Genomic DNA, 19825 nt, shown 5'->3' on the forward strand with positions numbered 1-19825 from the left:
CCTCCGGGGCAGGCAGGGATCGAACTCATGCGGAAGTGGCTTAAGCTTCTTAGTGCTGTGCTTTAACCCGCTGCGCCACCAGGGAGGGCCCGTGCTTTTATATTTAATCAGAAAAAACCTGAAAGCTATAAAGAAAATACTGAAGAATTATAATTACTGATTGTAATTTCACTACCCTGACCTAACCACTTAATATCTAGTTCATGTCTTTCTAATCTTTTAAAAAATGATTTTTGGAGGAATATGTTATATACCATAAATACCACACTTACTAATGTGTGTAATTCTGTGGTTTTTAGTAACTTAAAGAATGGTGTAAACATCACCAGAATTTATTTTTAGAATATTCTACTTCCTTCTCCCCTATGCTGTCATAAACAAGCTGCACATAATTGAGGTGCATCATTAAATAAGGCGTGGCATCTACATATATCCCATGACCTATCACTGAAAATCAACACTGAACCTAGCCAAAATCACCAAAAATTTCCCACAACCTCTTTGTATTCCATCCCTTTTGCCCACCCCAATTGCCCCTAGGTTACTACAGTTTGTCTTTTACTACTGTGATTAGTTTTGCATTTTCTAGGATTTTAAATTGAACCATACAGCATATAATACTTTGTCTACTTTTTTTCACTCAGAACAACTCTTTTCAGATTTATCTATGTTCTAGTATATATCAATAGTTTGTTCCTTTGTATTGTTAAATAATATCTATGTTCTAGTATATATCAATAGTTTGTTCCTTTGTATTGTTAAATGTATGAATGTACTACAAATTGCTTATCTGTTCACCTCTTGGTGGACATTAGTTGTTCCCTAGGTTTTACCCAAAGAATACAAAGACACTAATTTGTAAGGAAACCTGCAACTCAATGTTCATTGTAATACTATTTACAATAGCCAAAATACAGAAACAACCTAAGTGCCCCAGAACAGATTGTAGTTCAAGAAGACGTGGTATTTATACATCATGGATTACTACTCAGCAGTCAAAAAAAGATAAACTCATGTCATTTGCAGCAACATGGATGGAGCGAGAAGGTATTAAGCTAAATGAAATAAGCCAAAAGGAGAAAGATAAGTACCAGATAGTGTTGCTTATATGTCGCTTATAGAGAAACCAAGCAAAAGATTAGACAAAAACTAACTTCGAATCCAAATTTTAAAACATTAAAACTGACCATAGCTCTGAGACAACCAAGAAGGGAGGGGAAGGAGAGGGGAAGGAATGAGAGGGAAGTTGGAGAAGGGAGAAGGCCACAGTACACTATGGTGAGGGACTATGGGTAATCTAGTGGTAGGAGAGATATGGTGACATACCTGAAGGGAGAAGAAAAAAATCAATAAAAAGAAAAAAACCAAACTCTTTGTAAACATTAAAATAATTAGTTGCATTATATCTCAAAATGCAGTTACCGTATACTATTATTAATGTTTCTGCTTTTCTGTATTCAAAATGCAGTGATAAAGGTCATCATGATATAAATGATGAATTACTGCCCCAAAGCCTATAGCCAATATACAAATGTATCAGCAATGGATGAGCTTAACTAATTCACTGATTTTGTATCTGCACCAAGTACTGTGATATATCAGTTTTCTCTAGTTTTTTAGTTATGCTATCTTATTGTTCACAGCTTCTAGTTCTTTGATAAAGTGAAGTTAGTTTCTCATGGGTTCATTTATACTTTGATTATTCACTTACACTTTTTTTTGGTAATGTAAAGGAAACCACTTTGACTTCTACTAAAGCTTTAAGTAAAAAATCTGACCTAATTTTCTCCCCCTACTTTTCATGGTAGCTGTCCTTGTGGTCTTTTGGGAGGATTGGATTACATTTATAGATAATGGTAATTGACAAGTGGCAGTTTGATGTCTTAAAACTTTCTCTCCCATACCCAAGAAGTTAATTAAGTGTAATTAGTTGCTCCAATTTGTGCATTTGTGTTCCTTTTTAAAATGCAAGTTACACTGGTGGTATATCTAAAGGAAGATGTGTGAATTTAAAACAACCATCACACATTGAAATAGTCAAACCTTTTTCCTTTCCCTGACCTAAGATGCTCCCTGGATGCTTTAGCAAAGTGATAGATTATTCCCTGACTGCTTTGGCAGCTGCTCTTTTGCTGTCAGGCCTCTGTCAAAATAACTGAATCACTAAAAAGAAATGGAATTTGCTATTCAAAGTAATCAAGTTCAGAGGTCTTTTGTCGATCTGTGCTTGCAAGTGGACAGAATGAGCGAGAACATATTTCCTTTAGATATGGCCCTCGGGTACTGTGAAGCACCTTGGCTCATTTTCAAGAAATGATGCAAGTTTAATGTGAGTTGGTGTCACTGCTGAGATAGTGCAATGGAGTGTGGATCACTTTTCATGTCCTCTTGCTCTCCACAGAGGCTGTGTCACCAAACATACTCAAGAGGGTGACCTCCTATCACTATGTCCCCAGATGGGGTTTATTAGTCATGTGAGGATCTAGACATGTATGCAAAAATTTTGTCTGTGGGACTGTCTGGGTATAATCTCAGGTTCTGAGACTGGGCTTAAGTGATTCTGTAACCTAAATCCCTCTCAGCATCACTTCCCAGCCAGCATTCGGTGTCACCTGGGGCAGCTGAGAAAGTGGGTCCTGTGCCATGGCATGGGGAAGCGATGGACAGAGTGGCAAGATGTGGAGGGAGGAGGGAGGCAACACAGAAGCAGAGGATAAATTAGACTCCAGGTGCAATTGAGGGCACATAAAATCCAGGCCAGTTACTAAGAGACTGTGAGAACTCTGGAAACCTGACTAGGGAGGGGTTTTCTTTTGGAGACCAGTGTATCAATCTTACCTGCCTTTGCAGTGCCTTCTCCTGGCCCCAGGAATTTACTGCTTAGATGAGTGAGTGACCTCTGACCTACACTGTGGAGCTATACTCAACCATTTGTGGTATGAAGTCAAGAAGAAGCTGACTGTATGGTCATCTGTGATCTAAAATGTTGCTAGCTTTGAGTGAGCCCCTTCGTTTCCCACATCTTGTGAGCCTCGTGATTGGCTGCTTGTTGGTCACCGTTGGGAGTTCTAGAATTATTTCTCGTGATCCTGGATTGGGTTGAGTTACCCAATATAGACTCTTTACAGTTCAGAGATCTATCCCCCTGGCTTGCCCCCTCGCCCTATGAAACAGCTCGATTTGAAAAATCTCCAATAATCCAAGTTGGGCTTTTGTAATGGGGAAGGAAGAGCATATTTTAAGCACCATCCTCAGCAGTGAGTGAAGCAGGTACAGGTGAGTGTTGCAGAGTGATGTTACACCTTTTCTCTTCAGTAACCACTGGGCAGCTCCACCCAAAGGACTCTCCTGGAAACTCTGGAGCTGAGTGAGTGAGAAGCCTGCTGGTTTGTCAGTTTCACACTTTGGACGGGGGTGTCTTAGGCTCAGTGCTTATTTACTGGAGACCTTGGAAGTAGAACTCACATTTTCTCATTACTAGGTGATATGAGAGAGTAAGCATAGGGTCCAGCTAATCTGCTCTGCCCGCAGGGTGAAATTTGAGACCTGCTACTACCCTGAGCCACTGGACATGCAATTCAGGTTGGCTAAAGATGGGACTACAGAGACAGCAGGGAGACAGGCCCAGGGGTGAAGGAGGCCAGGACCCAGCTTCAAATGGGCCAAAAACTGAGCACAAAGTAAGGAAAACATGAGACAATCATAGCAAATAAATGCTTTAAAAGAAGATACAGAAGGATGCAAAAGGAAAGAGAAACGCTAAACACTAAAAATAAGGTACAATGAGGAGCAAAATAAAAATTTGAAGTTTAACATCAAGAGAGTTATCAAAATAAAAAAAAAAAACTAATGTAAATGGGACTAAGTAAGGAAACCTGAGGTGTGAGAAATAGAAGATGACAAATAATTTTAAAAGAAATACTTGAAAGTGAATTAAAAGCTCTATGAAAAATATTTTAAAAAGATAAAATACACTTAAAGATAAGGCTCAAAAGCTAAAACAGTTTCTATGTAAGAGAGATACATCATGGTGAGTCTAGGGGAAATGTTAAAAATGTGGTCATAAAATAAATGTGGTCAAAAATAGAAATTAATATGCTTTCATATAAAAAGCACAAGTGATCATAGCATAGTGTAAAAGGTAGTTTAGGAAGAGAGAAATGGAATGCACAGCCTGGTGGCTCAAGTAAATACTATATTGCACATTTGAAGTAACACACAAGCCATTGTAACTACAGTGTCACTAGTGTCTCTCAAAGAGAGACATTCCTGGGGTTTCCCTTGGTCAGAGGAGGTCCATAGGAGGCTGGGTTTTACAAGACGGAGTGTGTGACCCATTGGGCTGTAGACAGCCAGCTGTAAGTTCAGAGATAAATAAAACATTCTGGGGAAATAATAGGGAATGACCCACACAGCTGCATATAGAAAGCAGAGACTCTGTCTGGGCAGGGGTCATTCCTGGGGTTTAGTTTGGGAGACATCAGCATCTTAGCTGGGCAGGATGCGATAAAGATATCAGTGCAGAAATAATGTCCAAGGTTACAGGAGACAGGCTGGGGTCAGGTGAGGATAGAAATGTGAGATGAGCAGTGTGATAACAAGAGAAGCAAGAATGAGTGAGATGACTTCAGGTGTTTTTGTATCTACATCTGTGATGCGGAGACTGATGGCAAGTGGTGACTTTCCAAGGAAGGAAGGAAGCTGACCCAGGCATAATGGAAGCCAGAGGCATAGGTTAGGGAGAAGGGTGAAGAAGTTCTTTGACTGTGATGTTTTTCTAAAACAGTGTGTTAATAGAAAAATTAAGATTTGTTGAGGTCAACAAATGAGGAGACAATTGCCATTGCAAAGATAGTTTGTAACTCACAGTTGCCAAGAAAGGGCACACATATCATAGAGGGCCCTATGAGGAAGCCCAATATCAGTAGTAGACAAAGCAGGTGAAGAATAGTGAGTAAGAATCTTGACTGTGCTGTCCCGGGGAGGAGTGGATAGGCAGGGTTCATGGGATTAGAACTGGCTACTCTGAAAAATTTTTGCAGAAGCTAGTGTAGGGGGGCTGAACTTCATTTGGTACCTGGTCACAGGGTGTTTAGGGCAGGTGAACAGTGGCCTTGAGACTGGGGTTAAAGAAAAGGTGGTTGGAGCAGACTCTGGGTAGACTGGTTTGCAGTTGAACTCACTCTCAAGTGAGTTGTTCATTATCTCCAGGAGTTGGCTAATGCTGGGAGGGACATCCAAAATTAAGATGGAAATACTTGGAGAAGTAGAAGAGCAGGGTATGCTTCATCTCAAATGAATAGAATGGCCCAGTGTTCTTTCAAAGGGGAGTTTTGCATGGGCATGTTCGACAATCCATGTAGTGTAGAAAGAAAAACCTGGAATTTTATTTCTATTTCTAATTTGTAGAACAGTTTGGACTGCGAGTACAAGTTCTTCATCATGAGAGAAACCAATGAAGGTCTAATGAGACACAACCCCAAAAGATAAAATTATCAATTGAAATATGGATTGGTCCCTGTGGCTAATTCTGCAGGACTTCAAGTGCACCTGCCCTGGCTAATGTTGTGCATGGGTGAGCACACTCCCCAGTAAGGCCAACAAACAAGTCAGCAGAGCACAGTGCACTCTGTCCCGCAAATAGCTGCAGCCCACTACTTTGTTTCAAGTAAAAGCTACAAGAAGCCCCAGGCCAGGTATAAACATGCACTCCACTCCCAGCTTCAAGCACATTTCCTGTTTTTCCTTGCATGTACAGACCCTATATATACCCAGGGGCAGTCCTAATAAACAGACTTTGGACTCCAGACCCCAGGCTTCTGCTTGGTTCTATCCGGTCTTGGAGTCTCCTACGAGTCTCCTACATGTGGGCAAATATAGCGGTCAGCACACCCCTCAGTGGGTTAGCAACAGATTCCTGCTGTCATTGAAATGATACACACCAAGGAAGAGGCTCATCACTGATATTGCTTGTTGTTAATGACAATAGAAGTTTCATTGGCTGGAAGAGAGTAACGAGGTAATGAATGTGTCACAGGAAGGAGCTCAGCAGTGAACATCATTGACAGGAATTCCTTTGTGAGCATCATTTGGCAGACCTTATGTTCTAGTTGGAGGACTGGTCAAGATGCATAAAAGAAATGTGTTTGATGACAATGCATGCTAAGGAGGCTTGTGGAATAGACAGTGTATAGTTTCAAGGACCTTGAGGAGACAGGCCACTCTGCTGGATGGGGTGGGACTTGAAGAAGGGGTAAGATTGAGGCAGGTAGAAAGACTCAGGAGCACTGTGGGATTTCAGGGAAAGGGAGAAAACTCTCCCAAACATGTTCTGAGTATTGCTGAACAGTAAATTTCAAATTGAAATGCAGCTTGTCCCATTCCAGAATGCCAGGTAGAGTAAATTAAACTTCTTTCTTGAGGCATTGAGGGGCGATTAGAAATTTTTAATAGGGAGACTGGTATGGGTTTACTTCAACACCTGGCCTCTCTAATAAGTTCTAAAAGAGTGCCATTGGATAATCAAATAATAAATGTTAACTGAATGGCCAAAGTGATTTATTTACTAAATGGGACCATGTTCTATATCACTTATTGAGATACACCCACACACACACACACACACATTCACATATTTTAATATATTTATATATAGTATAGTTACAATATATAGTATTGCATATTGTATAGTTATAAGATATGCATATATTTTTCTGTTAATAAAAATGATTTCAAAGGACTTAAAAGTATTTGCTACGTAATAAAATTCCCTGATTACATAGCTAAATTTTAAAAAGTCTACATCTGTATTTCATAAAGTAGTTATCTAATTGGCTTCCCATTCACTGGATAATTGCGACGTCCTGCCAGCTTGCATGTTGTACAATGCTTCTTGGCACTCTGAAATGCTGTTCTCAAGTGCTGCAGGCATAAACAGTATGGCGGAAATACCCTCTTCCCGGTCTGTGTTTGTAAGACGGTCTCTTTCGTGCCAGAAGAACTATTTTGGGAAGATGATTCATGTCACATTTTGGCCTCATTACAGTTTTAAGTTCTAAATGGTGCTGGTTTGCCTGAAGGTGTAAACATAAATTTTATCTTCATATGCATATGGGAATACCTGGGACTGAAAAAGTACTTTCTATTCTTGAGGTCTGTTTTAGGCTGTAAACAGAGCTTAAGTTAATATTTATCAAAGTTTTAATTTCTATTAAATCCATGTTTTCAAAAGAATACCCATTACTTGAGGTTGTGCCTTTATTCTCCATTTCCAAACACAGATGGAGAAGTTGAAGAACTTAAATGTCTTATTGTTACAAGCAGATGATTCTGTGAAGTAAACACCGCACTTTTTCTTTTGGGATAGTGTGAAAAGTGAGAGCAGGTGTTAAATTACTGTCTGTAGTTAAAAGTAACAGAAGGTACAAGATTAGTCTAAATTTATATAGGTGTAGATGATAAAGTAAGGTGTAGCTATTCTGATTATTCCACTTTGCTTTCTGATAAACAGGCACTATTGAAAGTAATCAGTAACCCACTTATTTATTCGGTGATTAGAATGCATGTGATGGCTATAGAAACAAGAGACATGTATCAAGAGTTTGTTCTCAGCACACAAGAGTGTTTATTGATGTCTCCAAATAACTGCATTTCAACAAGAAAAATAGTTGCTGTGTAGTGTGGCTAGAGTCTTCTGTGACTTTCAAGGAAGTTTATATCTTACCTTAAAATTTAAAAATTAGCAAAATATCGTTTATTTAAAATTTTAAATCACAGGAGTAAAATAAATGTTAAGGAAGATTGGAACAGTCTAATCAATGAAAGGAATGAAGGAATGTTAATTTTGATGACAACATTTTTTTGGTAAAAGTAAAACATTTTTGATCTACTTATAGTAAGGCCCCACCTCACCCCTGCTTTGGACACATGCTTTATTGTTTTTTTTTTTTAATTCAGCTGTGGATGGTACTTTCCATTTGGACCTTCTGATTCATAGCATTTGAGGAGAGTTAGTAATTTTTAATCAAGATTCCTCAGCTAACAGTAAATCAAATGTGTTGTGAGCATTTTTTTTTTTAATTCTAAAGTGGTAACTTGAACAATACTAGTTATCTGAGGGCATCATCCACCTTCAAGGGAAAATCTGGCATTGAGTTCCCATAATCGTTAGACTCTCCCAGTTGTGTAAATGACATCTACCTTTTTCTTTTTTTTCCTATCTTGAGACTTCCTTTGATATCTTGATTATCCAGTGACTGCCTCATGAACCAGGTGGGGTTATTGGGTGGGGGAGGGGTCTGATAACTTATATTAAAAATGAAACAAAAGTGGGCCCTCCCTGGTTGCACAGAGAGTTAAAGTACAGCACTAAGAGGCTAAAGCTATTTCCTTATGAGTTGGATCCCCCCTGCCCCGGAGGTGACCACATGGCGTGTCAGACCTCTCCTGACCTGCTCCCTGCTCCTCTCAAGCAGTATACTTCCACGATCTGCCTGTTCTGCTCCCCACTCTGTCTCTAATGAATCCTCTCACAGCCCCTGCACCTCTGGCCTGTACCCCAGTTCTGTATGCACAAATAAATAAATCTTTAAAAAAGAAAAATGAAACAAAATTGACCAAACGTTTCTCTAGAGGATTCTAATATTTTAAGAGAATAATAATAATTAAATAAGGACCATTGGTTGGCAACCCAAATAGCGACACACATAGATTTAATATGTAAAGTTCTCTGTTTTTTGGAAGTTGTGAATTGGATTTAATTGTGGCTCGTGCATGGTCTGGCTACCAGAACATGAACAACATGTTGTTATATTTCACATTTCCCCTTCTGTCTTCCCAGCCATCATGTATGTCATGGGAGCACTTGGTCCTGCAGTGGGATATTTATTAGGTGGTCTTCTTATTGGTTTTTATGTTGACCCCAGAAATCCTGTTCACCTTGATCAGAGTGACCCTCGTTTCATTGGAAACTGGTAAGACTTGTTTACTAAAATTTTCATTTTACTTATTGTTATTGATAATTAACTCGTAGCGTCATGGTAGTTCAAATAAAATTTTTCCCAATGGGAAGATGAAAAAAATAGTTACAAGGCAACTAAGAGGGGATGGTAAAGCAGAGATTGGAGTGATCTGCTCAGATGACACCGTGGGCGAAGGATTGCTGGTGGACTCTAGCAGATAGGAAAAGCCAGGAAATGGGTCTTCCCCAAGAGTTTCCAGAAGAAATACAGTCCTGCCCACCCATTTTAAACTTCTAATTATCAGACATCTGAGAAAATACATTTGTGTTGTTTTAAACCTCTGTGTTATCATTTGTTTTAGCAGCCAGAGGAAATTAATATAGCCAGTTTGGGAACATCAACTTAATCCATACTCTTTAGGATTGTTTTCTTTGTAGCAGACTGGAGCAGTTCAATGTGATGGTGTCAGGACTTTCCTGGACATTTTAATCATAGCTTTCATCATCTTTTCTATCTTTATAAAATGATTTTTATCTAGTATAAAATGATTTTTCCCATTTCCTTATTATATCTGTGTTCCTGCTTTGTCAGACTCCCCCCACTGGCCAGAACTCTAGTCCTACTTTCTATCATCATGCTCCTAGTGAATCTTGTCACTTGGTAACTATGTGTGGAAAGAGCTTGGTTTCCCTATGTATGCTAGAGATTTAACTGCTCTGTCACTTGCTAGCGCCCAATTTTCTTGCTAAATAAATGAGAACTTTAGTTTTGGGTGTTATTTTATTTATCCAAATATTCAGTGCTCTATTTAAGTTCTTTGTGATTCTCAAAACTTGAATATAATATGTTGGTTTTTTTTTTTCTCTTAGTGATTGCAAGCACTAGTCGAGACTATGTCATCCCAGATTCATTTAACATGGATTAGTAATATACATGTGCTTATAAGAAATTTGCATTTTATAGAAGAGAATATTTTGGTATTAGACATTAATGTCAAGTAATTGCTTTCTAAAGAGTTTCTTAGAGTACTTGTATTTCACTATGAAATAATAAGCTCATAACTATGTGCTGTGGGAAATAGTCTTGAGACTGTTTTCAAAGCAGTTAGCAAATATTAAGTTATAGATCACTTCTTGTAAGATACACTCTCTGAAGATGGAAATACTAAGATCTACATGAGCTTGACTCGGTGGAATTTTAAAATTCCGGAAAGAATGCAACTTCCTTCTTACTTTTAGGGGAATAACATAGGACTTTTAAGTTATTTCAATAATGAAATTTTTAGTTTCTATTACTGTTTTCTTTGCAGTTATGAAATAAGTCAGGGGCAAGATTTTTTTTTTTAATTTTTAGAAAACTAAAATATACTTATGATGTCCACTATATGTTCCGTTTTCTATATAGATGTCCATGAGAAGAGCATGGTAGAGGGAGAGAAAAGGCAAGGAGGATCAACTTGGGGTAGGGAGGGGGGAAAGCCAGTTGCTTGAGACTGACAAGTACTTTTATGCTGTCTTTTAAAAGTTTTCTAGTAGACAGCAATCTAACTGATAGCAACTTCCACTTCACAGCTACATGACCTTGGGAAAGTTACTTAGCACTTCTGTGTTTATGTTTTTTTTTTTTTAATTTAAACGCATAAAGTGGAAATAATTGTAGTACCTCCTTCATAGGGCTGTGAGGAATAATGAGTCTATCTGTAATTCTTGCTATATAGATGCTAGTTCTTTAAATTTAACCAATGATCAAGTAGTTTAATTCATTTTAATGACTCAATATTAGCTCTACAAATGATAACATTTATCAATATAGGAATGTGTAATAGGGGTTTCTTTAAAATGAATTCTATTTAGTGACTAGTGCTGTTTGAAACAGGTTTGAACAAAGACATGCTGCTTGATGCAGTGTTATTCTATAGGATACCTACCACTTAAGAGAGGTTTTTCAATAAGCATATAGAAAAGGTGAAGGAATGAATGGATGAATAATTTCTATTTATCGCTAATATTTATCAGAGGCTTACTATATGTCAATCATCACACTAAGAGCTTTAAAAACATTTTCAGGTAAATGTATGGCAAATTCCTATCGTCACTAATATACCCATTTTGCAGATGAGGAAACTGATGCTCAGTGTTTTGAATTCTTTGCCCAAAGTCTCAGGTCAATAAAAGATGGCATAAGAAGCTAAGTCCAGGGCAGACTAACAGTTTCCCTCCCTCCACATTCTTGTTGATTAATTTGAGGTAAGATTCATGAAAGGTAGATACCCTGACTTTTTAATTTTAGCTCTTACTGATGTATCTTGTCCCATATACTTTGTTGTTTGATCCAGCTCGACCCTTATTGTCTTACTCAGCTTCTCTTTGGGCTCTCTTGGCACTATAATTATGTCATATGCTTATATCATTACTGGAGGCCAGTGAAGTTAGGTGGGTTGGTTTGTTCTGCTTTGCAATGACCTGATTTTTATATTATTTTTACATATTTGCTTTATTTTTTAAAAAAGTATTTATTTTATTTATTTATGTATACAAGAGCTGGGGTGTAGATCAGAGGTGGGAGGAATGAGAGGATTCACCATAGACAGTGGGGAGCACAACAGGCAGCTCTACTGAAATATACTGCTGAGGGGAGCAGTGGGTGAGACAGGAGAGGTCTGCTGTACCATGTGGGTCAGTTCTGGGGATGGAGCTAGTTCTGCAATGGCTTCATAGTGCTGAGACTTAAGCCCTTGTGCCATCAGTTATTTGCTTTAATTCTTTACCTTCTACTGTTATTTGCTCTCACTTTAGGTTATTACCTGGGTATCTTTAATATTTACATATAATTTTAACTCAGTGTATCTGGATGGGGCCTGAGAGCAAATCATCAACGCACAAAACTAGTTACCATGAATTGATTGCTGATTTTGCTGCAGGAATTTTATTAGATTCTTTAAAGATAAATAGTCTTATAAATTTGAGTGATCCTGTAAAACAGTTATTATTACTATTCTTTCAGATTAGAAAGCCCTTTTTGAAAAGTGAGATAATTTCCATAGGATATTAGAGTTAAGAAAATGTAGGATAAAAATTTGGGTCTGTCAAAGTCCCAGTTAAACACCATCCCTTACAGGAATGCTGCCTGCCCTGTTCTGGAGAGAAGAGAGGAAAGGAGCTTTTTCTCTTGAGAGACCTGGGGAACTGAAAGAGCTCAACGGATTTGAACACACTTTCCCAAAAGAAAGGGCCAGATTAGTGACGGCCTTATAAGCAGCCAAATATGAGAGCCAGACATAGTAGCTATGCCTCTTACAGATAGATGAGTGAGATAGGTTTTACAAAAATTGAAGTCAAGTATTTATTCAAGGAATTTTTTTGAGTACAATATCTGTGTCAGGTGCTAAGTTCATGATTGTATTCTGAATAATTGAGATTTCTCGAAGTCTGCTCTGAGCACATTTCTCAAAATAAACTCATTTTATGATTGTTTAAATATCTTTTTATTTGATAGTGATTTAAATATCTTTGAAATTAACATAATGGGTTATAAATGTGTCGTTCTAAGAATTATTCTTTTAGCTACACTGTGACCTCTAGCAGCTGATAGTAGCACTTTAATAGAGCACTATTATTAAAAAATGGATTATCACTATGAAATGAATCTATATTCTTACTGATTTGAATTTTACATGAATGCTTAAATTTGCTTGCGTTCCTATCTCAAGTGATGACCCCTGTTAATACAGAAAATGGAATTTGAGCATTTATGAGTGTGGGTGCTTTAAAGAGAGTTTGGAGTTGAGGAATTCTGTGGAAATGACAACCCTGTTAGGTAGGAATGAGTTCTCTATTTGCTTAAAAAATGGCTTAAGGGCATTAAGAAATTGTCCATGTGGAATAGGCAGCAAGAAGATCAAGTCCTTAGCCCATGGCTTAATGCAGAGCTAGAATTTGTGTTCCACTGGGCATGTGCTTTTGGTCTTCACAGCATGGTCACTTCAGAGGAGCTGAAAGACAGAGTCTCACTTCTAGAGAACTATATTCTGCTCCTCCTACCATGTCTTGATTTCCCTTCCAAAATTTTGTAACACTTACAGTCTATATATAAGTAGTCTATCACTTAATCATATATATACATTTTTGGGGATTATTTTTTATATGTTTACCTGGATTATACCTACCTTGCATATTCTTGAAGGCAAAGATCAGGTGTAATATCTTTGATAGCCCTTCTACTTGCTTAAGGATTGTGAATGCTGTTAAGAGGTACTGATGGTTCTGGCCATTATGACGATGTGTGGTTTCTTCCCCACGTCAGGTAATTCTCTGACACCCAGTTGGGGCTCCTACAATTCAAGTAAATTCTAACACTCTCTTCTTGGTGATAGCATCAGATCACACAGATTGAGGGTTCAGTGTCACAGACTTGTCCACCCCAGTGGCTTTAGATTTTAATAGAAAGTCTGATTTTTTTTTCACTTCTATTTCTGATCATTTGGTTATAGAATGGATGTTCTTATAGCACTGCTTCTTGGGTTTGATTAATTTGCTAGAGCAGCTCACTGAAAAAAAAATTACCATCACTGATCAGTTATAAAAGGTTATAGCTAAGGAACACCTAGATGGGAATGATGCCGCAGGGTCTCCCTGCCCTATTCCAGTGTATCACTGTCCTTGCTGCTACAAGCTCATAAACCAGAAGCTCCTGAACCTCCCATTTGGTTTTTTTATGGCAGTCTTATTGGTAGCATGCCTGGTTAAATCATTAGCCTTTGGAGATGGAACATATTTTGTCTGTAGGAAGATTTGGGGTAGGACTGATATTTCCATTCCCTAATCATAAGGTTGGTTTCCCAGACAACCAGCCTCCATTCTAAGGTTAAGTAGATGCTTTCAACAAAACTTGCAAGCAAACTGTAGGTCTGAAGTATTATACAGAGGGTGAGGGAAGAGCGCATGGGACTATCACGGGTAATATGGTGGTGGAAGATTTATAGGGACTACACCTGGGGAGAAATAAGCTATTGTACAAAAATGAACAATAATGTAAGGAAGTCAACAAGTTTAATCAATAATAATAATTAAAAAAAAGTAGGGACTTTTCCAAGTTCACCTCATTGACATAGAAAAACAAACTTATACACTTTAAAATTTCAGGGGTTTTTGGAGTTCTGTGTTAGAAACTAGACTTAGACTAAATAGATATTGCTAATAAATCACCATGTCACAGGAGTCAATACATTCATAGTGCTTGAAGAAAAATATTTGAATGACATTGTCAGTCTCAAGTATAATTTATGTGAGATATCAATTGTTTTCTTTTAAGAAAAATATGTCTATATTGATACATGAAGTGTGCTATAAGGACTAAATTATTTTTCTATTAAATTTGTGAGTTATGTTATTATAAAATACAAGTTGTACAGTATTAACAATGTTGATTTAAAGAAATAGCATGAATGTGCTCAAAAATACTGGAGAGAAGTTCTCAATACTCATTGTAATAGTAGTATAATTTTGGGGTAGATTTCTCATTTATGGCTCAGAAAGGGAGGGTCCCTATGTTTTCTTAGTTTATCCAACTTCCTATTACATTGCAACTGATTTATTTATTTATTTTTTAACTTTGTAACTGTTAATGGCAAAAGTTTCCTCTGAGAAATTTATCATCACAAGCTTCTGAGTTGCTATTTGTTCTCACATATATTGCAAAAGCCCAAATGCCATTCATATTTCCCAATTTTTTAGGTGGAGTGGATTCCTCCTTTGTGCCATTGCAATGTTTCTTGTGATATTCCCAATGTTTACTTTTCCAAAAAAGCTTCCACCTCGACACAAGAAAAAGAAAAAGAAAAAATTTTCTGTTGAAGTTGTTAGTGATGATGATGATGATGACGTGATGAAGGAGAAATCAAACAATAACGAACAAGTGGACAAAAAAGTTTCTTCTATGGGATTTGGAAAGGACATCAGAGGTAAAGTACACCTTTTGAATAAATAAGGGCATGCTACTTTGTACGAGGGCTTCTCAAACAGTGATTCCCAGGCAATGCTGCCTGCCAGCTGTTTACTGGTCTAGCTAAGTAACTTAACCAAAGTTGAGAGTGAGAAATTTAAAAAATCGACAGTCATTTTTATATCTTTTGAATATAATAATAATAAATAATAATGTGATACATTGTGCTGTCATTTTGTATGTTTTCTATATACATTTTCTAATTCATCTTCAATATATTTTTCAAAATATCAATATATGATAGACTGAAAAGAATATTAACTAAATAAATGGTCCTTAACAGGTAGTTTAGAAGCACTACCTGTGCTTAAAGATAGATATTTTAGATCTTGAAGATAAATGCATTTATATATATGTCATTAACTATAATTAGAGATATCTGATTTTTAAAATACTGTTGCAACATATAAAGGATTGTTGGTTTCAGGGGACCAGTGGTTTGGTGAATGACTTGCTCATTATTTAAATATAACACCTGCCACTAGGAAAGGGTTAAACAGTGGCTGTCAAATGCTTCTAAATTGTCAGAGAAAAGGGCAGCAAGGCATGGAATTCCCAGTCCAGTGTGAAAACATCCAGAAGTTTCTGTGATATGTACAGGCCATTTTTCATTTTATTTTTCTTGAAAATAAAGATAATAAGCAATTAAATAGACAGTTTTTTTTTCCAGGATACCAGATATCAATTGAGTAACAATTAATCCCTTTACTCTTAGAAACAGATATACATCTATTAGATTCTGCCTCTTTCCTGAAATTTTTTAAGTTATAAAGTATAATATTTATCAGATGTTTATATCAGTTAAGATTGTTTTAAAATTATCATAAGCATATTATCATCTTGCTTTGACTATATACACAAAGTCAGAGAGTAAGAGTCCATTTAGACTGGTTCAATTGTGCTGGCTTGATTGGACTTTTTAAATACTATATTTGCTCAAAGCAGGTGGCTGACAGTTCATTGAAACTGCTTCTTCCCAGTTAAGTTTCACACATCTCCTGTCCCTGCCCCATTATTTTATGACAATGTGTATTTTGGAATCTGTCCATATTTATTCTGCTCTATGATGGTGAAGGATTTTATGGATGCCATTGTGGTCTTGAGTTCTCACCATATGGACTATCCCATCATTCATGGACCTATTATGGGCCATTATGACTATGACAAAGGAGTGATTTTTAAAAATATTTATTTATTTATGCATACAGAGCTGGGGTACAGGCCAGAGGTGCGGGGGCATTGAGAGGCAGGTAGTAGAACAGGCTGACTGACAAAGTACACTGCTAAGGGGCGTGGGTCAGGAGAGGTCTGCTGTGCCATGTGGGTCACCTCTGGGGCTGGGAGTTGAACTCACACTGAAGCGGCTACAACCAGCTTGTGTTGTTTCTCTCTAAAACGTTGCGCCACCAGGGAGGGCCAGGAGTGATTTTTTTTTCTTTTAATAAGTCAACTGAAAACAAGGTAGATGTCAAAGAATTCACAGCACTGAAATAGCCTCAAAGAGCCTTAATTTATGGAGAATATAAAGTGGTTTCTGAAGGGAAAACATACAGCTTCAAAAGTGATATGTCATCTTGGAATTTAAAAATTATTTTTCAAAATGGAATCTTATTGGATATGTTTTTACATTGCTAGGAATTTTTCTTTTCTATCTTTACTATGCTCAATTTGATGTTTCAGGATATTTGTTTGTTTGTTTTTAAACAAAGAATAAGAGGAGCATTTTAACAATGATGGGTAGATGGTTTATAACATCTGTTTCTATCCTTTTTTTCTGATCAGCATTTCTGATAAATTCTCTACTTTTTCATCCTGTACCTAAATCTCACATTTGTGGCTAATTCTCCAAATTAGGACACAGAACTAGTTCAATTTATTACTTTCATTTGTACAAACTCCTTTAGTGGCATTTAGACTGGAACATCAAGCAACACTTTCTCCTGTTAAAGAGATATCCTGTTTTCTCTTAGGAGGCTAATGACTTATAAAAATGATTCAAATAATGTTGATATTGCAATCATGCTCAATCAGAATATTTCAAATTAATTCAAATTTATTTTGCCCATATTGCTTTCATTTAGAGTATCTAATAACTGCCACCTATAGGAAATGACAGTCAAATAAATATTGAATCTGACTTCAAAAGGATAAATTAAATCATTGAGAATCATTTTACTGTTGCTTTGCATTATATTTGTATTATAAAGTGGAAATTCATTATTAAGGTTTTGAACTAGAGAGCCATTGTAAAGGCTTTCTTTTTGAGTTAACTCTGAATTTGACTCCTAGATCCTCTTTTCCCTTGTCTTGTTTTCTGGAAAAGGGCTTCTTTTGGTCTGTCGGGGAAATTTTCAGGGAATCTCCTGCTTCTCCTCCTTTGACTCTTGTGGTTAGTCCAGTAATAAACTGACATGAGAGAGATTAGCAAGAGAAAAGACAAATTTAATTTCATGTATATAGCGGTCCATAAGATATGGAACCTAGTGTGTTTCGAATGGCGTCAGGTTGTTTTTGTTTTGTTTTGTTTTGCTTAATAATTTATTTATGCGTACAGAAATGGGGTACAAACCAGAGGTGCAGGGGCAGTGAGAGACTTCACCAGAGACAGAGTGGGGAGTAGAACAGGCAGATTGATGAAGTACACTGCTGAGGGGAGCCGCGGGCGGGTCAGGAGAGGTCTCCTGCAGCATGTGGGTCACCTCTGGGACAGGGGTTGAAGTAGTACTGAATCAGTCGCAGTACTGAAGCTAAACTTGGCTTAGCTTCACAGTGCAGCACTTCAAGCTGCTGCGCCACCAGGGAGGGCCAGAGCATCAGTTTTTATAGCAGTTAGACAAAGATGCAATAAATCTGTGACAAACATGAGAAAAAGAAATATTTGAAATTTTTGTTTTGGACAGTGAATTTAGTGAGCTAAGCAGAGCTTGTTTGTATTACTTCTTATTTTTGTCTCTGATGAAAAGGTGTCATTTTCTGTGTGTGGAGACTTCCTTTCACATAAAGAATTATTTTCTGCCTTCAGGGCAACAGAGGGGAAGATGGTCAGAAAAAAATTCTACTTTTAAGAAAAGGGGTGGTTTAGAGCTACATTCAATCTCTGTTTGGTTTCTTTTTTTTAATTCAAAATAATAAATATGCTGCTTTCACACATCTTGGGGCAGCCTGATCTGGGACGCAGCAGGCCTTTTTCAGATTTGAAATTTGCTTACCAATATTAGCTGCTTTGAAAAGGAGCTGAAAAGATAGCAAGTTTTATTTCCTTAAAAGAGAATGCTATCAGCTATGCAGAGTGGTGTTTGTTTGGAAAGTTCTATTGCCAGATGATAATAGAAGAAAATATATAATGTTTTCCACTTTCCACCTCCACATTTTAATGATAGACATTGGGAAACTCTGACTCAGTGTTTCCAGATTCATATTATAAATTATGCAGGAATAAGACTGTTTTAAAACACCACAAAATGGAAAAGCAGAAATCTTAGGGTGTCTGCATCACCTTCCCATAAAGCGATTAGCATTGATTGCATCAAGATCTTATTAATAAAAATAAATGCTAAAAATATTTAAGTGAATCAATTTTCCTGAGGTTTAAAGTTAGGCATTCTAAAGTCTTCTAAATTTAGCTGGGTATCTTCCTGCATAGAAATTTTTTGGTGGCAATTGATCATAAAAAGCCTTTTATTTATTTATTTAAATTTATTTATTTATGCATACAGAAATGGGATTCAAGCAAGAGGGGTAGGGATGGTGAGAAGATTCACTAGAGACAAGTGGGGAGCAGAACAGGCAGATGGACGAAGTACACTGCTGAGGGGAGCAGTGGGCAGGTGAGGAGAGGTCTGCCACGCCATGGCTGGGAATCAAGCTTGCAGTGCTGTGTCCTTACCCATTGCGCCACCTGGGAGGGCCTGAAAACTTTTATTTTTATGTTCACTTTTAATTTTTTAAATTGAAAGGCTTAGCATATTATTTAAAGTATACAAAGTATATAAAATTTAGCAGACTTTTTTCTTGCTAGACATTTGCCATTTGCCTATTAGTGTATGATATTTTTTGTAACCCTAGCCAAATGAAACCATTACATCTGGTGTGATCAAATGATTTAAAAATGCCATTGAAAGACAGTTTTGTTGCTAGATGATCATATTATCATTTAATTTGTTGTTCACTCTATGGAAATATTGTACTCCATGCTATAGCATGTTTGAAAATAAATGAGACACATTTTGCGCTCCTTGAGCTTATAGTCCACTGAGGAAATCAGATCATGTGTGGATGGGAAGACCATAAAAGAAAGAGAGACAAAATGGTGTGAGGTTCAAAGGCAGATAGAGCAGCAGTGAGTTGAGGTCTTAGGGAAGGTTTGACTGTAGAGGGAGGATTTGAGATGGACCTTGAAAATCTTGATGCATTGGTTAGCTGGTGGTGGGTGGTGGGAGTATTCTAGTCATGCAGGGGAAAGGTGAGACTATAGAAGTGTTTGAGAATGCTGAATGAGTGCATTGTGGCTGTGTATTGGATATACATAAGGAGGCCTAGGTAGTAAGGTTGGAAAGGTAAGAAAGGTAAGGGAGGACCACTTTTACCTGAATTCAACTTTTACTGACCCTTTCCCCAATGTAGCGCCAAGGTATAGCTAACATTTGAAAGCAGTCTACTGGGTGGCTGGAAATAGAACAAAGCGGGATAGAAAAAGATGAAAGAGGGTGTCTAGGTATGGCCAGAGAGGTAATGATGGTTTTGACTAGTAGAGAAGGAAGGGGTAGTAGTCTGCAAACCTGGTCATTATTTCCCCCTTCCAGTTAATTTCAACTCAGTAACCAGAAGGATCCTATTTAAAAGCCACTCTTCTGTTCAACGTTTCT

General features: G+C 37.4%; 1 protein-coding gene across 3 annotated transcripts in view; it reads left to right on the forward strand.

The window, feature by feature from the left end:
• SLCO5A1 (solute carrier organic anion transporter family, member 5A1) overlaps positions 1-19825 on the forward strand; it is a 140431-nt gene that overhangs the window by 42657 nt on the left and 77949 nt on the right. For all 3 annotated transcript variants that reach the window (XM_004679813.2, XM_004679814.2, XM_012723072.1), the window contains exons 3-4: positions 8840-8972; positions 14693-14919. In XM_004679813.2, coding sequence (XP_004679870.1) covers positions 8840-8972; positions 14693-14919 — 360 coding nt within the window. The remainder of the gene's footprint in view (positions 1-8839; positions 8973-14692; positions 14920-19825) is intronic.

The sequence above is a fragment of the Condylura cristata genome, unplaced genomic scaffold, assembly GCF_000260355.1.
Source record: "Condylura cristata isolate star-nosed mole 26May11 unplaced genomic scaffold, ConCri1.0 scaffold00009, whole genome shotgun sequence".
Taxonomy (NCBI): Eukaryota; Metazoa; Chordata; class Mammalia; order Eulipotyphla; family Talpidae; genus Condylura; species Condylura cristata.